Source organism: Arvicanthis niloticus, chromosome 16 (genome assembly GCF_011762505.2).
Source record: "Arvicanthis niloticus isolate mArvNil1 chromosome 16, mArvNil1.pat.X, whole genome shotgun sequence".
Classification (NCBI taxonomy): Eukaryota; Metazoa; Chordata; class Mammalia; order Rodentia; family Muridae; genus Arvicanthis; species Arvicanthis niloticus.
Genome location: NC_047673.1, coordinates 56,555,001 through 56,577,382, shown reverse-complemented (window position 1 = coordinate 56,577,382; position 22,382 = coordinate 56,555,001). Strand labels below are relative to the sequence as shown.

Here is a 22,382-nt window from a genome sequence, read left to right as displayed (position 1 = left end):
GATGGGTCTCTGAAGAGAATAAGAGGATGTGGAAGAAGAGGGAGCCTCTTTTTAACCTTTTTGAGGATGGGGGAAGTTCATGAGAGCCTGCAGCCAGGATCTCTGATTCCTAAGCAGGAATGTAGGTATGGGGTGGGGACTTGGTGGCCTGACAGCAACTGGGCCAAAGCCAACATCACTTCCCTTGATGGTAATGGGCTCTGGGACTTCCTGTTAGCTTGGGACTCTGGAGGATAAGGAACCCATCAATCAGTACCCGTGGCTATGGAGAAGGCTGCTTCAAGAATTGTGACCTGAACAGAAGCTAGATTTGAACGTGATCCTCTTAGGGAATCCAGTCAGATAGCATGATGTATGGAGAGAGCAGATTCAGACTCTGAGGCACAAGCCTTACATTTACATCCCTGGTAACAATTCTCAGCAAGCACACAGTAGGCAGCTGGCAATGTGAATAGAAGCTTAAGCAGGAGTGAGGTAAAGAAAGCTAGAAAGACTTAGAAATAACTACCACTGTCATTCATCCCTGAGCAAACCATTTGCATGCAGTAGTGCTGTAAACCATATTCTGGGCTTCCAGCACATGAGACCAGCATTCTAACCTGAGAAATACCCCCATATCCCCATATTTGTGGCCTTTATGTCTGGTACTAAATATGTCTCAAACTCCATTTTACACCTTAAATCAGACCTACAAGTTTACCCAGTAATGTGCCCAGGGTGTGACCTCAATGATCCACTAAGAACTATATTTGTGACTTGCTTGTTTCTTTTCAGCTGAAGTACAGAGTGAAGCAGAAGAATGTAGCAGGGTTATTACACTGGGGTGAAAGCAACACACATCTTACAGAGAACACTGACCCTTATATCTTAATACCTCCAGGAAACCTTTGATTCATTATATTAGCTAATACTATTTTAATATAGTTAACATTTAACATACTTGACAATGTTTTTTCAGGTAACATTATAGGCTATAAAGATTACTACATGATGGATAAATCACTTAATTCTAAATACCAGTACTCTCATAGTTTGAAAAAAAATCAAATACAAAAAGATCGTGTCTGCAAAATTAGCTCTGGAAGAAATTCTAAGCTGTGTCCTTGTCTTGGCACCTACTCACAGATCCTGGGTTCATTGGCTTGAGTTCTGTTTCAAGGATTGGGAAGCTACCTGGATCTGAAATGATGGCTCATTCTTTGCTTTATTCTGATCCTAAGTTGTGAGCGTGGCTTCTTATAAACCTTGGACACCAAGTTTAGTCTGGCTGAATTAATACCTGCTGTTCTGATTATTTATAGTCAACCATTTTTATGAGTTCAACAATAAAATGATGTTGGGTGGTTTCTGCTACAAATGAATAGACTCCAAAATTTCCACATCTTCATTAAATAATTTTTAATTAATGTTGACAGGATTGTTGTTACATCCATTAACATTTTTAATTATAACTCATGATACTTTTATTGGTGAAATGACAGGACAACTAAGATTTTTTTATATAAAATGTAGGAAATAGAAGATACAACAAGTCATTAGTTGATCAATATTGAGCTGGGTAATTATGGAACATTTGCATATAAATTTAACCCTAAATAGTTATAACTAGTTCACCATGTTTGGGCACAAACTTTCTCTCCAAAGAAATGCCAAATGCAGTTTTCAGTACATCTTCTATTTCTTCCTCATTGACATTCTTAAACTCAACCAGGTCTACATTGTCCTTATAACTGAATCTCCTACTTGTAAAGGTGGAGCCCACTAAACAGCAAACCCCTTCTGAGGTCTGCAAGGAACAGAACGATGTGCCTACAAATACAGACGCTGGCGATGTCTGAAGGTAGGTATTCACATATTCAAAATCTTCTATAATGCGGGGCTCAAGAGTAAAGGAGTAGATTTTTCGATATTTGTTCTTCTCAAGGAGGTCAGAGTTAACAAATTCTTCGTTTGGAACATACTGCTCCCTTCTGATTTGGTCCAAGTACCAGATTCCATTCTCCTCTGTCAAACGGAAGATGGAAGGCACCTGAGGCTGATCCTTCCCAGATGTCAATTCCAGAGGCTCCCACATCTGGTAGGAGCCTCCATAAGCAGAATCTACAATGTAGTTCCTGTCACTGATGGTCACCTGTACTAGAAGGTGGACCATTTCACTGCTATATTTGCTGGCTGGAGGGTTAAAGACATGTCCTCCCAACATTGTGGTTTCAAAGCCCATTTTGGTCAGAGCCCAGTAGAGCAGATGATTAACCTGGAGACACCACCCACCTCGCTTCTTCCTCACAATCTGATCAAAGGTGGCTTCTAAACTCAGCTCCATGGGTTCCCCGCAGTGGATGTTCAAGTTCTCAAAGGGAATAGCCCGTATCTGGTGCTGAAGGATTTCAGTTACTGTTTCCAAGTCCAGTTTGTTCCTGGAGTTCTGATAACCAATTCTTTCAAAGTATGCTTCAATGTCCATGGTTCCCTAAGGCAAGGAAAACAATCCAAACAAAACATTACCACAGTTGCTTGTGAATTTACTGGAGTGGGGTGACTCTGGTTCAAACTTGTTTTCAAAATACAAAAATAGACAATGCTTATAACTATCTATATTTATTTTGCTACTATTATAGGAACTGACTACAATCAATGTTCATCACACTTAAACAAGTGTTAAATAATCTAAGTGACCTGGGATGAATGTTTCCTCATTTGCTTGAAATACAGGTTGAATGGTGAGCCAGATAATGAATTGCTTAGATGGAGTATGCTCTGCCCTGTTCCTTGTGTAAACTAGTACAGGTACAAAGTAAAAAGGCAGACAAGAACAAATAACAAAAAAGATTCCAATTAGAACCTATTAAAATAGGCTTCTGAATAGTTGCTTATAAAATCAGAAGTATATAATATAGCACACAGTTGTCCTGGTACCATTTACATAAGTATTAAGTATCTAAGACTTAGAGAGAGAAAAGGGAATTGAGTGAGATGATCCCAAACCCTGTTTGGCTCCTTGGTATCTGAGTCTATGTGGAAGAGAACAGAGTGAGCTGTGCTTTATGGATCACCGACCACCTAACTGCTGCTTGCCCAGGATTGGGGAAGATGGGTGAAATGATAAAGAGGATGAGACTGGAAGAGACACTTGGAAACAAATTCCAGGCATTATAGTGAAATAGCAGAAATACTGGCATAAGCAACAGTCAAGTTTTGGTTTTTGTTTGAAGATTAAGTTTTGAGTTGGAATTTAGCTTTAGTAACCGTAGATTCATTAAACTTAATTCACGTTTTGGCTAGGGGCTCAATACTAGCTATATGTTGTAAGAAAAACATACCTGGGTATTCTGTGACTAAGTATATTTCAATTGCATACTGGTAATAATGGGGCTCAAGGGGAAATGCTGTGGGTGCTTGGGGAGTAGTTGGTATGGAAGATGAAGAAAAATACTATTAGCTTCACATGCAGCAGGCTCACAGAGACAGGATGCAAGGATGGAGCCTTCCTTCCATCTCAGCATCAATACAGACAAGACTTAGATAAGGCTGGTGAACATACTTAGATCCTTTGAGACTTCTTAGTAAGCACTTTAATACATATCTAAGTTCAAAGTAGGTTGTTGTCTTTCACTCAAAAGTATTAGAATGCTTCTTCTTCCTGGTACAAACTCTGGGAAGGACTGTTTAAAAAAAAATGACAGGTAACATGGTTTGAGAGGATGGCTTACAGACAGCAGGGCATTTGCCTCCAAGCTTGACAACCTGAATTTGATCCCCATAACTTAGAATGTGGAAGGAGAAAACTAGTTCTCACAAATTTTCCTGACTGTCCCATACCTGTCATAGAATACAAACCCCAAGTAGATGTAAAATGTTGAATATAACACTACTTTTCTTGAGAGCAAAGGGGTAGTTATCTGTACCATACATTATGAAGAATCACAGGACATCATAAATACAGAGAGAAGACTACATTGAAAAGTGAATATCTGAGCTACACAGGGAAGCCTACAGAAAGGATCATGTTGAGGGTAGGAGCACCATAATGGTTTCTATGTTGAAACTTCTAGAAGTACCTGGATGTTCTCATAAGTACAGAGCCCAGAAGCAACAACCCAGATCATTAGTTGCCATAGGAACAGCAAGGAAGGATGAATCATGTTCCGAATCCCTGGTTACTACCTAAATATAGACTACACATGGAAAGTGATGTGTGCAGTGGCCTTCCCTGAGGTAACAATGACAACAGGGAATAAAGGCAGGAAAAGAAAGTGGCAGTCTCAATGTGGATGCCACCAGAGGAGAGCGACAACTTCCATGTGAAAGACATGCCATTAAAGAATCTTCTGTCATATTTGATTCTCTCACTTCTTCTGAAATGATAAAGTACAGTTCCAGTTGGTCATTTTACCAGACAAACTGGATTCACAGAAGAAATTAACGATAGAGACAATGTTATGCATACATGTTTATAGAATGAAAACGTACACAGGGACTGTCACTAGGAGAAGAGTTATGACAAGCATACCAAAGAGAACTAATGAAAAACATTACTAGAAGTCCTTTATAGGGACATAGCACAGAGTGGTATAAATGGTCTCAAAGAGCTGACAGATAAGACGACTGAACAATGTGCTTTACGAAGTGAAAGATTTCAAACTTAGAAACTAATTACAGAAATTATGCAAGACATTACATTAATTGTGATGAGCAGTTCTCTACAGATATAACACAATACACAACAACATACTAGGTATGTAGAAGGACAGCTTGATGTCATAGTCAAAGCTAAGGGAAGATAAAGCCATGGCACAGTCAGGAAAATGCTGGCAGGAATACAAAGCAACCAAAGTTTCGAATATGAAGAGTACAAAATTGGAATAAAAAAAGAATTTAAGGTGTAAGATGTGTGTGTGTGTGTGTGTGTAAAAATTTTGCAGAAATCCTATCAGAAAAACAAAAGACATAACATTCCAAGAAAAACCAAATTCTACGTACATGACGTGTGAATATATTTATTTATTTATTTATTTATTTATTTAAATTATTGAAATCTAAAATTAAGAAGAGTTACTCAAGCATCTGGCAGAGAATTAAGTAGTTCTTCATAAGGAAGGTGATATCAGCCTGGCAACAGATGGTTCCACAGAAACAAGCAAAGGTAAAACAATGGAACTTTGTCTACAAAGTCTCAAAAGGGCACACTGTCCCTGATTGTTATTCTGCTAGCATGTCACTGAATTAGAATGTCAACAGACATGTGGTAACAACATGAAACAACCATGAGCTATCCTGGGGAGGTACTTCCTCTTTACCAGCCAGTGGGGGGCCAAACAAAAAGGAAAGCCAGGAAATTGAGAGGGTGGCATGCTGAGATGCTATACTACACTATGTAACCTTTCCATACAGGGAAAGAGTAGAAAGTGGTACATACCATGGCTCCTGCACACGCCAATTTGTCTTATAAATAGATAGATAGATATAAGTAGATCATAAAGCTAGACTGAGAATTAATCAGAACTGGGAAGACCTGAAGGACCATTAAAACGTCAGAGAAATATCTGCTTTTGCAATAGCTAACATGAGCTGACAACATTCATATGCTGGACAGCATAGATCTCAATCAGATCAGTGTTCCCCAGGGGACTATGGCTAGTGAAAACTTGTGTCATACTCTCCCTGACAAGAAGAATGACTGTCTTTGATCAGCCCTCACCGATTGATTGGTTAGGTATCTTCTGACAGCCAAAGTCTCTGGCTTTCATCTATTGTTTATCATGTGAACTGCAAGCATTGGAGTTAAGCAGTCCAAAGTCCAACTAATGTGCTGTAGTGGTGGTTAGCTGTTTTCTGTTGTCATGATTAGAAAGAAACACATATGTTAAGCAAAATACCTGAGAGATGACTGCCCTATTTTGGATTATACTTTCACAAGCATCAGTCTATGGTGAGCTGGCTCCATTACTGAGGGTCTGTGCTGAGATACAAGTATTATGGTGGCAGCCATGGAGAGGCAAAAACCTCATGTCATGGTGACCAAGAAGTAGAGACAAAGAGGAAGAAGTCAGTGACAAGACGTACTCTTGAATGGCACACCCCAGTGATGCACTTGCTCCCACCAGGTCCTACTTCTTAAGAACCCTCTCAGCTGTGACTCAATCCATTCACGAGGTGAGCATGCTCACAATTAAATCACTGCCCAATAGCACCTGCAGCTGGGTGATACTCATTCTGTATCCAAACCGTAAGAAGAAATACATCCCTAATCTAGATATATACCTACAGATCCATATATATATATATATATATATATATATATATATATATATGCCTCATATAGCAATAAAGACTGGCCAATCTTTATTGCTATATGAGGCAGAAATATATGCAGTAAAATAAGGACAAAGCTTTGGAAGAGTTGGATTGCATGGTTTAACTAAAATGACAAAGATACATTGAAGAAAATACACTATGGGGCTGGTGGGATGGCTCAGTGGGTAAAGGCACTTACTAAAAGACAGAGAGAGACACAATATTGATGACAATAAAAGCTAAGTACAGTGCAAAATACACAGTGAGTCACATGAAACACTTTACACATACTTCTCTCTACCACACGCACTGAAGAACAGAGAACATGGCATGCTTGTGCACCCACACACAAGTGAACACAGGAGCTTGGAGAAGATTCAAGACCAAAGTGAGCTTGCGAGAATCCTGTCAGTAATTCACTTAGACCTGTAGGTTCTTTTCATCATTCCCACCATGTCAGTGGCATGGCCTTTATGCTTATATATAAAGCCTTACTCTATAGGCTATTTGGAGGACTCTGCAATGGCTTCTGGGGCTCCCTTGCTTCTTTTGGTAAAGGCTGTATAAACAATTGTCAAGTAAGTGTCCTCCCAGCACAGCTCTGGTCCAAGGACTTGTTGGTACAAGGCCTTGAAAGCATAGCTTCCTTGCTTCTGTGGGAGAAAACTTTTAGATTTATAATCTATACAGGCAGGGCTGCTTACACACACACACACACACACACACACACACACACACACACACACCAGAACTTCCTCAGTTCACTCAGAAATGTAACTTTGCCCCAGCATTTGGGGGAATTTGAGTATGGCCAGCTTCAAGTTCATTCCATAGAACTGCAATAACTAGATTAAAACACACAAAATGGGGGGCTCCTGGGAAATCTTCAGTACCCTATAAAAGTCTTGCTGCTTTCTGCAGATCACAGGAATAGTTAGTCAAATGACCAATATGTGACAGTTATACCAGCTGCTGTCATTTATCGCTAAATGACATGGCATACCAATCACAAATTGTCCTTTGTGGATATGGCCCCCAAAGAACAGGCTGTTGTGCAGAACTTTTCTGGTTTTAACTCTATGGCTTTAGAACCTCTGCACCATTCAAGAAAAACACTGATTTTCGATTGTTTTAGTAAGAGAACTCCTTATTCTTTGCCAAATGGAATTGTGAACAAGAAGCCAACATAGAAACAAACAGAGAAGATCAAGCCAGAAGGAGAATAGCTACCATGTCTCACTAGCATACTGTCAGACTAGAAGCTGGATTCAGCACTGAGGGGCCTCTACATTTATCGCATGGATTACTGCCAATACTCAGTGAGGTTATAATGGGAGCTAATGAACTGCTTGTAATTTTGTATGTGTAGTGTTTTCTCCCTTAATTCCTTTTCTTTTCTCTTTCAGTTCTGTTCTGGAAGCCCACACACTGCAACTCTCTTGACAACCCTAAGCAATCTTTTTGATTAGTTGGGTGGAAGACACTAGAGTGGTTGGCTTGGCCATATACAAAGAAGACTAACAAGCTGTTCAGAAAGAGTTACAGAAAACCTACGTGGCATCCATGGCTTTGAGTAAAGGCCTCTAGCAGCCAGGCAAAGGTAGGGGATCCTACCAGGCAAGCAATCTAATAGGGTTAGCAAAGGGAAAGAGAAATAGGGGCTCCAGGTGAAAATGGTAATATTTTGGCAGGTAAATCTTTGGCAGGTAGCTTAAAAAAAATAAAAGTTAGCAGAGTTGGCAGTTGTCTGGTGTTTGTTTCTTTTTTTTCTTTTCTTTTTCTTTCCGTTTTAATTTTTCTTTTCTTTTCTTTTTTTCTTTTTCTTTGTTTTTTAAGTCAGGGTGGTGTCAACTGCCTTGAGTCTGAGGCAGTCAAACAGGGGCTGGAGAAAGGGCAGAATTGTTATCAGAAAAGAGCCAAACAATGTAGTTGACATTATGCCCACAGTACAGAATAGATAAGAGTTCAGGACAACAGGGTCGGTCCATAGTTCCTGGGGTGTTAGCTCCGAGGACTCTTGGCATAAGCTGGCACCACACTGCTGTGCAATCCTATGGGCTATGTTCCAAGGTAACGCCTCAGTTGAAGTCACAGGAAATAGTCGATTTCCTGGTATTCCTTAAGACCTTACACACTTACCCTTTTTCAAGCATGACAAAAGTCCCTCCAAGAATTCCTCTGGAAATGCAGTGGACGGACGGACACCACTGTTAAAAGTATCCCAGGGGGAATCCAACTGAGGGTTACTTAAGCTGTTCATGCACCTCCTGAACTCCCACAAACTTTTAAAGTAAACACCATTACTAGTTCATTTTGTGACTGATAAGGAAACAGTATTAAAGGAACTAAACGGTTCTTCAATTCTAATAGAATGTGGCTGTCTGTCACCTACTTAAAACATTTGTCAGAATCACCTGTGTATTGTAAAGTATTAAACAGCTTGGGTTCGAAGTATGTGCCACCCAAACTTTCTAAACAACCTTGGGACTGGAAATTCAGGGCTGGGTTGTGCTGTTCTCTCCCAGTCTTCCTCTTAGGAGAGGAAGACATCCTGATTTCCAAGTCTTTTAGGGAGCTCCCCACTTACCGGCTACCAGGATGCAACCAGGAGGATCAGGAAGCAAGCTGAGCAAGGTCCACTTCCCTGGTCCGCAAGGATGTGCCTTCATTGGCTGTCCACGTTGCTCCACCCACTATTCCGCAATTAAAAAAAAAAAAAAAAAGCCCAAGGATCTCTGGGAAATGTAGTTGTAGGGCCTCACTTAACCCTGGTGAATGCTGGTCTGTTCTTTGGGTGTGATATCTTGTGATACTTTTGCATTTCACAGTTTATGGTCATCTCTGGGAGCCTGTGAGAGTTCAGAGCTTTACATGGGCTCTGGCAAAGCAGATCATGGACTGAGAGGAGGAAGAAGTTGCCACTTGTCACTCCTTTGTTAACAACAACCATTGGTTGCCAATCTGCTTGCATAGTTTTATACCTAAACCAGCACTTCAAAGTCTTACATTACTACAAACAACCGAAGCCCAATCAACAACAACTACGACAAAACAGCTACACTGTGGCCGATACCTACAATTCTAGCATTTGGGAAGTGAAGGGAGGCCCATCAAGAACTCAAGGTCATCCTGAGCTACATAGCAAGTTCAAGGCCAGCTTGGGCTACATGAGCCCATTTCCACAAACACAAAACAAAGCAATGAACCCTATGGCAATGTTACCTATACCTTTGGTAATTATCTCAGTTCTTGCTTTTCTGTTTACCTTAATATGGTCACTACCAGATGAAGACTGAGAAGGCCATCCAGTGTGAACTAGAACCCTGGCACTGGAATCTGCATGGGGGAGGGATTCAAGAGGCCTCTGGGCTGGATTACTGGGGAATAATGGGTTTATTTAAAAAGTTATCAACAGCATCTTTATATAGAGAGTGGGACAACAGTGAGATGGGCTCCAAGCATTGTTCAGGCTCAGCTCCATGGACAGTTTAGATGGGTCTCTGAAGAGAATAAGAGGATGTGGAAGAAGAGGGAGCCTCTTTTTAACCTTTTTGAGGATGGGGGAAGTTCATGAGAGCCTGCAGCCAGGATCTCTGATTCCTAAGCAGGAATGTAGGTATGGGGTGGGGACTTGGTGGCCTGACAGCAACTGGGCCAAAGCCAACATCACTTCCCTTGATGGTAATGGGCTCTGGGACTTCCTGTTAGCTTGGGACTCTGGAGGATAAGGAACCCATCAATCAGTACCCGTGGCTATGGAGAAGGCTGCTTCAAGAATTGTGACCTGAACAGAAGCTAGATTTGAACGTGATCCTCTTAGGGAATCCAGTCAGATAGCATGATGTATGGAGAGAGCAGATTCAGACTCTGAGGCACAAGCCTTACATTTACATCCCTGGTAACAATTCTCAGCAAGCACACAGTAGGCAGCTGGCAATGTGAATAGAAGCTTAAGCAGGAGTGAGGTAAAGAAAGCTAGAAAGACTTAGAAATAACTACCACTGTCATTCATCCCTGAGCAAACCATTTGCATGCAGTAGTGCTGTAAACCATATTCTGGGCTTCCAGCACATGAGACCAGCATTCTAACCTGAGAAATACCCCCATATCCCCATATTTGTGGCCTTTATGTCTGGTACTAAATATGTCTCAAACTCCATTTTACACCTTAAATCAGACCTACAAGTTTACCCAGTAATGTGCCCAGGGTGTGACCTCAATGATCCACTAAGAACTATATTTGTGACTTGCTTGTTTCTTTTCAGCTGAAGTACAGAGTGAAGCAGAAGAATGTAGCAGGGTTATTACACTGGGGTGAAAGCAACACACATCTTACAGAGAACACTGACCCTTATATCTTAATACCTCCAGGAAACCTTTGATTCATTATATTAGCTAATACTATTTTAATATAGTTAACATTTAACATACTTGACAATGTTTTTTCAGGTAACATTATAGGCTATAAAGATTACTACATGATGGATAAATCACTTAATTCTAAATACCAGTACTCTCATAGTTTGAAAAAAAATCAAATACAAAAAGATCGTGTCTGCAAAATTAGCTCTGGAAGAAATTCTAAGCTGTGTCCTTGTCTTGGCACCTACTCACAGATCCTGGGTTCATTGGCTTGAGTTCTGTTTCAAGGATTGGGAAGCTACCTGGATCTGAAATGATGGCTCATTCTTTGCTTTATTCTGATCCTAAGTTGTGAGCGTGGCTTCTTATAAACCTTGGACACCAAGTTTAGTCTGGCTGAATTAATACCTGCTGTTCTGATTATTTATAGTCAACCATTTTTATGAGTTCAACAATAAAATGATGTTGGGTGGTTTCTGCTACAAATGAATAGACTCCAAAATTTCCACATCTTCATTAAATAATTTTTAATTAATGTTGACAGGATTGTTGTTACATCCATTAACATTTTTAATTATAACTCATGATACTTTTATTGGTGAAATGACAGGACAACTAAGATTTTTTATATAAAATGTAGGAAATAGAAGATACAACAAGTCATTAGTTGATCAATATTGAGCTGGGTAATTATGGAACATTTGCATATAAATTTAACCCTAAATAGTTATAACTAGTTCACCATGTTTGGGCACAAACTTTCTCTCCAAAGAAATGCCAAATGCAGTTTTCAGTACATCTTCTATTTCTTCCTCATTGACATTCTTAAACTCAACCAGGTCTACATTGTCCTTATAACTGAATCTCCTACTTGTAAAGGTGGAGCCCACTAAACAGCAAACCCCTTCTGAGGTCTGCAAGGAACAGAACGATGTGCCTACAAATACAGACGCTGGCGATGTCTGAAGGTAGGTATTCACATATTCAAAATCTTCTATAATGCGGGGCTCAAGAGTAAAGGAGTAGATTTTTCGATATTTGTTCTTCTCAAGGAGGTCAGAGTTAACAAATTCTTCGTTTGGAACATACTGCTCCCTTCTGATTTGGTCCAAGTACCAGATTCCATTCTCCTCTGTCAAACGGAAGATGGAAGGCACCTGAGGCTGATCCTTCCCAGATGTCAATTCCAGAGGCTCCCACATCTGGTAGGAGCCTCCATAAGCAGAATCTACAATGTAGTTCCTGTCACTGATGGTCACCTGTACTAGAAGGTGGACCATTTCACTGCTATATTTGCTGGCTGGAGGGTTAAAGACATGTCCTCCCAACATTGTGGTTTCAAAGCCCATTTTGGTCAGAGCCCAGTAGAGCAGATGATTAACCTGGAGACACCACCCACCTCGCTTCTTCCTCACAATCTGATCAAAGGTGGCTTCTAAACTCAGCTCCATGGGTTCCCCGCAGTGGATGTTCAAGTTCTCAAAGGGAATAGCCCGTATCTGGTGCTGAAGGATTTCAGTTACTGTTTCCAAGTCCAGTTTGTTCCTGGAGTTCTGATAACCAATTCTTTCAAAGTATGCTTCAATGTCCATGGTTCCCTAAGGCAAGGAAAACAATCCAAACAAAACATTACCACAGTTGCTTGTGAATTTACTGGAGTGGGGTGACTCTGGTTCAAACTTGTTTTCAAAATACAAAAATAGACAATGCTTATAACTATCTATATTTATTTTGCTACTATTATAGGAACTGACTACAATCAATGTTCATCACACTTAAACAAGTGTTAAATAATCTAAGTGACCTGGGATGAATGTTTCCTCATTTGCTTGAAATACAGGTTGAATGGTGAGCCAGATAATGAATTGCTTAGATGGAGTATGCTCTGCCCTGTTCCTTGTGTAAACTAGTACAGGTACAAAGTAAAAAGGCAGACAAGAACAAATAACAAAAAAGATTCCAATTAGAACCTATTAAAATAGGCTTCTGAATAGTTGCTTATAAAATCAGAAGTATATAATATAGCACACAGTTGTCCTGGTACCATTTACATAAGTATTAAGTATCTAAGACTTAGAGAGAGAAAAGGGAATTGAGTGAGATGATCCCAAACCCTGTTTGGCTCCTTGGTATCTGAGTCTATGTGGAAGAGAACAGAGTGAGCTGTGCTTTATGGATCACCGACCACCTAACTGCTGCTTGCCCAGGATTGGGGAAGATGGGTGAAATGATAAAGAGGATGAGACTGGAAGAGACACTTGGAAACAAATTCCAGGCATTATAGTGAAATAGCAGAAATACTGGCATAAGCAACAGTCAAGTTTTGGTTTTTGTTTGAAGATTAAGTTTTGAGTTGGAATTTAGCTTTAGTAACCGTAGATTCATTAAACTTAATTCACGTTTTGGCTAGGGGCTCAATACTAGCTATATGTTGTAAGAAAAACATACCTGGGTATTCTGTGACTAAGTATATTTCAATTGCATACTGGTAATAATGGGGCTCAAGGGGAAATGCTGTGGGTGCTTGGGGAGTAGTTGGTATGGAAGATGAAGAAAAATACTATTAGCTTCACATGCAGCAGGCTCACAGAGACAGGATGCAAGGATGGAGCCTTCCTTCCATCTCAGCATCAATACAGACAAGACTTAGATAAGGCTGGTGAACATACTTAGATCCTTTGAGACTTCTTAGTAAGCACTTTAATACATATCTAAGTTCAAAGTAGGTTGTTGTCTTTCACTCAAAAGTATTAGAATGCTTCTTCTTCCTGGTACAAACTCTGGGAAGGACTGTTTAAAAAAAAAATGACAGGTAACATGGTTTGAGAGGATGGCTTACAGACAGCAGGGCATTTGCCTCCAAGCTTGACAACCTGAATTTGATCCCCATAACTTAGAATGTGGAAGGAGAAAACTAGTTCTCACAAATTTTCCTGACTGTCCCATACCTGTCATAGAATACAAACCCCAAGTAGATGTAAAATGTTGAATATAACACTACTTTTCTTGAGAGCAAAGGGGTAGTTATCTGTACCATACATTATGAAGAATCACAGGACATCATAAATACAGAGAGAAGACTACATTGAAAAGTGAATATCTGAGCTACACAGGGAAGCCTACAGAAAGGATCATGTTGAGGGTAGGAGCACCATAATGGTTTCTATGTTGAAACTTCTAGAAGTACCTGGATGTTCTCATAAGTACAGAGCCCAGAAGCAACAACCCAGATCATTAGTTGCCATAGGAACAGCAAGGAAGGATGAATCATGTTCCGAATCCCTGGTTACTACCTAAATATAGACTACACATGGAAAGTGATGTGTGCAGTGGCCTTCCCTGAGGTAACAATGACAACAGGGAATAAAGGCAGGAAAAGAAAGTGGCAGTCTCAATGTGGATGCCACCAGAGGAGAGCGACAACTTCCATGTGAAAGACATGCCATTAAAGAATCTTCTGTCATATTTGATTCTCTCACTTCTTCTGAAATGATAAAGTACAGTTCCAGTTGGTCATTTTACCAGACAAACTGGATTCACAGAAGAAATTAACGATAGAGACAATGTTATGCATACATGTTTATAGAATGAAAACGTACACAGGGACTGTCACTAGGAGAAGAGTTATGACAAGCATACCAAAGAGAACTAATGAAAAACATTACTAGAAGTCCTTTATAGGGACATAGCACAGAGTGGTATAAATGGTCTCAAAGAGCTGACAGATAAGACGACTGAACAATGTGCTTTACGAAGTGAAAGATTTCAAACTTAGAAACTAATTACAGAAATTATGCAAGACATTACATTAATTGTGATGAGCAGTTCTCTACAGATATAACACAATACACAACAACATACTAGGTATGTAGAAGGACAGCTTGATGTCATAGTCAAAGCTAAGGGAAGATAAAGCCATGGCACAGTCAGGAAAATGCTGGCAGGAATACAAAGCAACCAAAGTTTCGAATATGAAGAGTACAAAATTGGAATAAAAAAAGAATTTAAGGTGTAAGATGTGTGTGTGTGTGTGTGTGTAAAAATTTTGCAGAAATCCTATCAGAAAAACAAAAGACATAACATTCCAAGAAAAACCAAATTCTACGTACATGACGTGTGAATATATTTATTTATTTATTTATTTATTTATTTAAATTATTGAAATCTAAAATTAAGAAGAGTTACTCAAGCATCTGGCAGAGAATTAAGTAGTTCTTCATAAGGAAGGTGATATCAGCCTGGCAACAGATGGTTCCACAGAAACAAGCAAAGGTAAAACAATGGAACTTTGTCTACAAAGTCTCAAAAGGGCACACTGTCCCTGATTGTTATTCTGCTAGCATGTCACTGAATTAGAATGTCAACAGACATGTGGTAACAACATGAAACAACCATGAGCTATCCTGGGGAGGTACTTCCTCTTTACCAGCCAGTGGGGGGCCAAACAAAAAGGAAAGCCAGGAAATTGAGAGGGTGGCATGCTGAGATGCTATACTACACTATGTAACCTTTCCATACAGGGAAAGAGTAGAAAGTGGTACATACCATGGCTCCTGCACACGCCAATTTGTCTTATAAATAGATAGATAGATATAAGTAGATCATAAAGCTAGACTGAGAATTAATCAGAACTGGGAAGACCTGAAGGACCATTAAAACGTCAGAGAAATATCTGCTTTTGCAATAGCTAACATGAGCTGACAACATTCATATGCTGGACAGCATAGATCTCAATCAGATCAGTGTTCCCCAGGGGACTATGGCTAGTGAAAACTTGTGTCATACTCTCCCTGACAAGAAGAATGACTGTCTTTGATCAGCCCTCACCGATTGATTGGTTAGGTATCTTCTGACAGCCAAAGTCTCTGGCTTTCATCTATTGTTTATCATGTGAACTGCAAGCATTGGAGTTAAGCAGTCCAAAGTCCAACTAATGTGCTGTAGTGGTGGTTAGCTGTTTTCTGTTGTCATGATTAGAAAGAAACACATATGTTAAGCAAAATACCTGAGAGATGACTGCCCTATTTTGGATTATACTTTCACAAGCATCAGTCTATGGTGAGCTGGCTCCATTACTGAGGGTCTGTGCTGAGATACAAGTATTATGGTGGCAGCCATGGAGAGGCAAAAACCTCATGTCATGGTGACCAAGAAGTAGAGACAAAGAGGAAGAAGTCAGTGACAAGACGTACTCTTGAATGGCACACCCCAGTGATGCACTTGCTCCCACCAGGTCCTACTTCTTAAGAACCCTCTCAGCTGTGACTCAATCCATTCACGAGGTGAGCATGCTCACAATTAAATCACTGCCCAATAGCACCTGCAGCTGGGGGATACTCATTCTGTATCCAAACCGTAAGAAGAAATACATCCCTAATCTAGATATATACCTACAGATCCATATATATATATATATATATATATATATATATATATATATATATATGCCTCATATAGCAATAAAGACTGGCCAATCTTTATTGCTATATGAGGCAGAAATATATGCAGTAAATAAGGACAAAGCTTTGGAAGAGTTGGATTGCATGGTTTAACTAAAATGACAAAGATACATTGAAGAAAATACACTATGGGGCTGGTGGGATGGCTCAGTGGGTAAAGGCACTTACTAAAAGACAGAGAGAGACACAATATTGATGACAATAAAGCTAAGTACAGTGCAAAATACACAGTGAGTCACATGAAACACTTTACACATACTTCTCTCTACCACACGCACTGAAGAACAGAGAACATGGCATGCTTGTGCACCCACACACAAGTGAACACAGGAGCTTGGAGAAGATTCAAGACCAAAGTGAGCTTGCGAGAATCCTGTCAGTAATTCACTTAGACCTGTAGGTTCTTTTCATCATTCCCACCATGTCAGTGGCATGGCCTTTATGCTTATATATAAAGCCTTACTCTATAGGCTATTTGGAGGACTCTGCAATGGCTTCTGGGGCTCCCTTGCTTCTTTTGGTAAAGGCTGTATAAACAATTGTCAAGTAAGTGTCCTCCCAGCACAGCTCTGGTCCAAGGACTTGTTGGTACAAGGCCTTGAAAGCATAGCTTCCTTGCTTCTGTGGGAGAAAACTTTTAGATTTATAATCTATACAGGCAGGGCTGCTTACACACACACACACACACACACACACACACACACACACACACACACCAGAACTTCCTCAGTTCACTCAGAAATGTAACTTTGCCCCAGCATTTGGGGGAATTTGAGTATGGCCAGCTTCAAGTTCATTCCATAGAACTGCAATAACTAGATTAAAACACACAAAATGGGGGGCTCCTGGGAAATCTTCAGTACCCTATAAAAGTCTTGCTGCTTTCTGCAGATCACAGGAATAGTTAGTCAAATGACCAATATGTGACAGTTATACCAGCTGCTGTCATTTATCGCTAAATGACATGGCATACCAATCACAAATTGTCCTTTGTGGATATGGCCCCCAAAGAACAGGCTGTTGTGCAGAACTTTTCTGGTTTTAACTCTATGGCTTTAGAACCTCTGCACCATTCAAGAAAAACACTGATTTTCGATTGTTTTAGTAAGAGAACTCCTTATTCTTTGCCAAATGGAATTGTGAACAAGAAGCCAACATAGAAACAAACAGAGAAGATCAAGCCAGAAGGAGAATAGCTACCATGTCTCACTAGCATACTGTCAGACTAGAAGCTGGATTCAGCACTGAGGGGCCTCTACATTTATCGCATGGATTACTGCCAATACTCAGTGAGGTTATAATGGGAGCTAATGAACTGCTTGTAATTTTGTATGTGTAGTGTTTTCTCCCTTAATTCCTTTTCTTTTCTCTTTCAGTTCTGTTCTGGAAGCCCACACACTGCAACTCTCTTGACAACCCTAAGCAATCTTTTTGATTAGTTGGGTGGAAGACACTAGAGTGGTTGGCTTGGCCATATACAAAGAAGACTAACAAGCTGTTCAGAAAGAGTTACAGAAAACCTACGTGGCATCCATGGCTTTGAGTAAAGGCCTCTAGCAGCCAGGCAAAGGTAGGGGATCCTACCAGGCAAGCAATCTAATAGGGTTAGCAAAGGGAAAGAGAAATAGGGGCTCCAGGTGAAAATGGTAATATTTTGGCAGGTAAATCTTTGGCAGGTAGCTTAAAAAAAATAAAAGTTAGCAGAGTTGGCAGTTGTCTGGTGTTTGTTTCTTTTTTTTCTTTTCTTTTTCTTTCCGTTTTAATTTTTCTTTTCTTTTCTTTTTTTTCTTTTTCTTTGTTTTTTAAGTCAGGGTGGTGTCAACTGCCTTGAGTCTGAGGCAGTCAAACAGGGGCTGGAGAAAGGGCAGAATTGTTATCAGAAAAGAGCCAAACAATGTAGTTGACATTATGCCCACAGTACAGAATAGATAAGAGTTCAGGACAACAGGGTCGGTCCATAGTTCCTGGGGTGTTAGCTCCGAGGACTCTTGGCATAAGCTGGCACCACACTGCTGTGCAATCCTATGGGCTATGTTCCAAGGTAACGCCTCAGTTGAAGTCACAGGAAATAGTCGATTTCCTGGTATTCCTTAAGACCTTACACACTTACCCTTTTTCAAGCATGACAAAAGTCCCTCCAAGAATTCCTCTGGAAATGCAGTGGACGGACGGACACCACTGTTAAAAGTATCCCAGGGGGAATCCAACTGAGGGTTACTTAAGCTGTTCATGCACCTCCTGAACTCCCACAAACTTTTAAAGTAAACACCATTACTAGTTCATTTTGTGACTGATAAGGAAACAGTATTAAAGGAACTAAACGGTTCTTCAATTCTAATAGAATGTGGCTGGCTGTCACCTACTTAAAACATTTGTCAGAATCACCTGTGTATTGTAAAGTATTAAACAGCTTGGGTTCGAAGTATGTGCCACCCAAACTTTCTAAACAACCTTGGGACTGGAAATTCAGGGCTGGGTTGTGCTGTTCTCTCCCAGTCTTCCTCTTAGGAGAGGAAGACATCCTGATTTCCAAGTCTTTTAGGGAGCTCCCCACTTACCGGCTACCAGGATGCAACCAGGAGGATCAGGAAGCAAGCTGAGCAAGGTCCACTTCCCTGGTCCGCAAGGATGTGCCTTCATTGGCTGTTCACGTTGCTCCACCCACTATTCCGCAATTTAAAAAAGAAAACCAGCCCAAGGATCTCTGGGAAATGTAGTTGTAGGGCCTCACTTAACCCTGGTGAATGCTGGTCTGTTCTTTGGGTGTGATATCTTGTGATACTTTTGCATTTCACAGTTTATGGTCATCTCTGGGAGCCTGTGAGAGTTCAGAGCTTTACATGGGCTCTGGCAAAGCAGATCACGAACTGAGAGGAGGAAGAAGTTGCCACTTGTCACTCCTTTGTTAACAACAACCATTGGTTGCCAATCTGCTTGCATAGTTTTATACCTAAACCAGCACTTCAAAGTCTTACATTACTACAAACAACCGAAGCCCAATCAACAACAACTACGACAAAACAGCTACACTGTGGCCGATACCTACAATTCTAGCATTTGGGAAGTGAAGGGAGGCCCATCAAGAACTCAAGGTCATCCTGAGCTACATAGCAAGTTCAAGGCCAGCTTGGGCTACATGAGCCCATTTCCACAAACACAAAATGAAGCAATGAACCCTGTGGCAATGTTACCTATACCTTTGGTAATTATCTCAGTTCTTGCTTTTCTGTTTACCTTAATATGGTCACTACCAGATGAAGACTGAGAAGGCCATCCAGTGTGAACTACAACCCTGGCACTGGAATCTGCATGGGGGAGGGATTCAAGAGGCCTCTGGGCTGGATTACTGGGGAATAATGGGTTTATTTAAAAAGTTATCAACAGCATCGTTATATAGACAGTGGGACAACAGTGAGATGGGCTCCAAGCATTGTTTAGGCTCAGCTCCATGGACAGTTTAGATGGGTCTCTGAAGAGAATAAGAGGATGTGGAAGAAGAGGGAGCCTCTTTTTAACCTTTTTGAGGATGGGGGAAGTTCATGAGAGCCTGCAGCCAGGATCTCTGATTCCTAAGCAGGAATGTAGGTATGGGGTGGGGACTTGGTGGCCTGACAGCAACTGGGCCAAAGCCAACATCACTTCCCTTGATGGTAATGGGCTCTGGGACTTCCTGTTAGCTTGGGACTCTAGAGGATAAGGAACCCATCAATCAGTACCCGTGGCTATGGAGAAGGCTGCTTCAAGAATTGTGACCTGAATAGAAGCTAGATTTGAACGTGATCCTCTTAGGGAATCCAGTCAGATAGCATGATGTATGGAGAGAGCAGATTCAGACTCTGAGGCACAAGCCTTACATTTACATCCCTGGTAACAATTCTCAGCAAGCACACAGTAGGCAGCTGGCAATGTGAATAGAAGCTTAAGCAGGAGTGAGGTAAAGAAAGCTAGAAAGACTTAGAAATAACTACCACTGTCATTCATCCCTGAGCAAACCATTTGCATGCAGTAGTGCTGTAAACCATATTCTGGGCTTCCAGCACATGAGACCAGCATTCTAACCTGAGAAATACCCCCATATCCCCATATTTGTGGCCTTTATGTCTGGTACTAAATATGTCTCAAACTCCATTTTACACCTTAAATCAGACCTACAAGTTTACCCAGTAATGTGCCCAGGGTGTGACCTCAATGATCCACTAAGAACTATATTTGTGACTTGCTTGTTTCTTTTCAGCTGAAGTACAGAGTGAAGCAGAAGAATGTAGCAGGGTTATTACACTGGGGTGAAAGCAACACACATCTTACAGAGAACACTGACCCTTATATCTTAATACCTCCAGGAAACTTTTGATTCATTATATTAGCTAGTACTATTTTAATATAGTTAACATTTAATATACTTGACAATGTTTTTTCAGGTAACATTATAGGCTATAAAGATTACTACATGATGGATAAATCACTTAATTCTAAATACCAGTACTCTCGTAGTTTGAAAAAAAAAATCAAATACAAAAAGATCGTGTCTGCAAAATTAGCTCTGGAAGAAATTCTAAGCTGTGTCCTTGTCTTGGCACCTACTCACAGATCCTGGGTTCATTGGCTTGAGTTCTGTTTCAAGGATTGGGAAGCTACCTGGATCTGAAATGATGGCTCATTCTCTGCTTTATTCTGATCCTAAGTTGTGAGCGTGGCTTCTTATAAACCTTGGACACCAAGTTTAGTCTGGCTGAATTAATACCTGCTGTTCTGATTATTTATAGTCAACCATTTTTATGAGTTCAACAATAAAATGATGTTGGGTGGTTTCTGCTACAAATGAATAGACTCCAAGATTTCCACATCTTCATTAAGTAATTTTTAATTAATGTTGACAGGATTGTTGTTACATCCATTAACATTTTTAATTATAACTCATGATACTTTTATTGGTGAAATGACAGGACAACTAAGATTTTTTTATATAAAATGTAGGAAATAGAAGATACAACAAGTCATTAGTTGATCAATATTGAGCTGGGTAATTATGGAACATTTGTATATAAATTTAACCCTAAATAGTTATAACTAGTTCACCATGTTTGGGCACAAACTTTCTCTCCAAAGAAATGCCAAATGCAGTTTTCAGTACATCTTCTATTTCTTCCTCATTGACATTCTTAAACTCAACCAGGTCTACATTGTCCTTATAACTGAATCTCCTACTTGTAAAGGTGGAGCCCACTAAACAGCAAACCCCTTCTGAGGTCTGCAAGGAACAGAACGATGTGCCTACAAATACAGACGCTGGCGATGTCTGAAGGTAGGTATTCACATATTCAAAATCTTCTATAATGCGGGGCTCAAGAGTAAAGGAGTAGATTTTTCGATATTTGTTCTTCTCAAGGAGGTCTGAGTTAACAAATTCTTCGTTTGGAACATACTGCTCCCTTCTGATTTGGTCCAAGTACCACGTTCCATTCTCCTCTGTCAAACGGAAGATGGAAGGCACCTGAGGCTGATCCTTCCCAGATATCAATTCCAGAGGCTCCCACATCTGGTAGGAGCCTCCATAAGCAGAATCTACAATGTAGTTCCTGTCACTGATGGTCACCTGTACTAGAAGGTGGACCATTTCACTGCTATATTTGCTGGCTGGAGTTATGTAAACATAACCTCCTAACATTGTGGTTTCAAAGCCCATTTTGGTCAGAGCCCAGTAGAGCAGATGATTAACCTGGAGACACCATCCACCCCTCTTCTTCCTTACTATGTGGTCAAAAGTGGCCTCTAAGTCCAGATGCATGGCCTCTCCACAATGCATGTTAAGATTCTCAAAAGGAACTGCTCGCATCTGGTGCTGAAGAACTTCAGTTAATGTGGCCAAGTCCAGTTTATTCACTGAGTTCTTGTAACCAATCCTTTCAAAGTATGCTTGAATGTCCATGGTCCCCTAAGGCAAACAAAATGAAAGCAGGCAAACATTACAATTCTTGTGGGTGTCCCAGTGTCGGCTAACTGTAGCTAGAATGTACTGTTAACATATATACATATATATGAATAAATAACTCATCAGCAATCATACTGCTTCTACTGAATGGCTTGCTTTTAACTGCATTTCATTAAATACTCTCTGTGACCCTTAAAGGAAAGTTTTATTTCTTGTTCCTTTCAAGGTTTTGAAGGTAGAAGGTAAAACTATATGACCAGTCAAAAGACAGATTAGATGTGGTTACCTTGGTGATAAAAGGTAAATATTGCCAATAAACTTCTTTCAGTTATTCACAA

The 22,382-nt window shown here is 40.3% G+C and overlaps 3 protein-coding genes across 7 annotated transcripts; all 3 read right to left on the bottom strand.

Moving 5' to 3' along the window:
* Positions 1–1,383: 1,383 nt before the first annotated feature.
* Positions 1,384–8,987, bottom strand: LOC117721637 (arylamine N-acetyltransferase 1-like). 3 transcript variants are annotated; one of them, XM_034520445.2, is made up of 2 exons: positions 8,882–8,987; positions 1,384–2,470 (listed from the first exon to the last, which is right to left on the bottom strand). In XM_034520445.2, the coding sequence occupies exon 2, from the start codon at positions 2,462–2,464 to the stop codon at positions 1,592–1,594; it is 873 nt and encodes a 290-aa protein (XP_034376336.1). In that variant the 5' UTR covers positions 2,465–2,470; positions 8,882–8,987; the 3' UTR covers positions 1,384–1,591. The 3 variants fall into 3 exon arrangements, with proteins under 3 accessions (XP_034376336.1, XP_076770337.1, XP_076770339.1); XM_076914222.1 differs by lacking the exon at positions 8,882–8,987 and adding an exon at positions 8,434–8,572; XM_076914224.1 differs by lacking the exon at positions 8,882–8,987 and adding an exon at positions 3,542–3,565.
* A 1,762-nt stretch (positions 8,988–10,749) lies between these two features.
* On the bottom strand, positions 10,750–18,793 carry LOC117721644 (arylamine N-acetyltransferase 1-like). Of its 3 annotated transcripts, none has more exons than XM_034520453.2 (2): positions 18,674–18,793; positions 10,750–12,254 (listed from the first exon to the last, which is right to left on the bottom strand). In XM_034520453.2, the coding sequence occupies exon 2, from the start codon at positions 12,246–12,248 to the stop codon at positions 11,376–11,378; it is 873 nt and encodes a 290-aa protein (XP_034376344.1). In that variant the 5' UTR covers positions 12,249–12,254; positions 18,674–18,793; the 3' UTR covers positions 10,750–11,375. The 3 variants fall into 3 exon arrangements, with proteins under 3 accessions (XP_034376344.1, XP_076770340.1, XP_076770341.1); XM_076914225.1 differs by lacking the exon at positions 18,674–18,793 and adding an exon at positions 18,226–18,365; XM_076914226.1 differs by lacking the exon at positions 18,674–18,793 and adding an exon at positions 13,326–13,349.
* Positions 18,794–20,976: 2,183 nt separating this feature from the next.
* Positions 20,977–22,041, bottom strand: LOC117721781 (arylamine N-acetyltransferase 1). Its single transcript, XM_034520574.2, has one exon. The coding sequence runs from the start codon at positions 22,039–22,041 to the stop codon at positions 21,169–21,171; it is 873 nt and encodes a 290-aa protein (XP_034376465.1). The 3' UTR covers positions 20,977–21,168.
* Between the last annotated feature and the right edge of the window lie 341 nt (positions 22,042–22,382).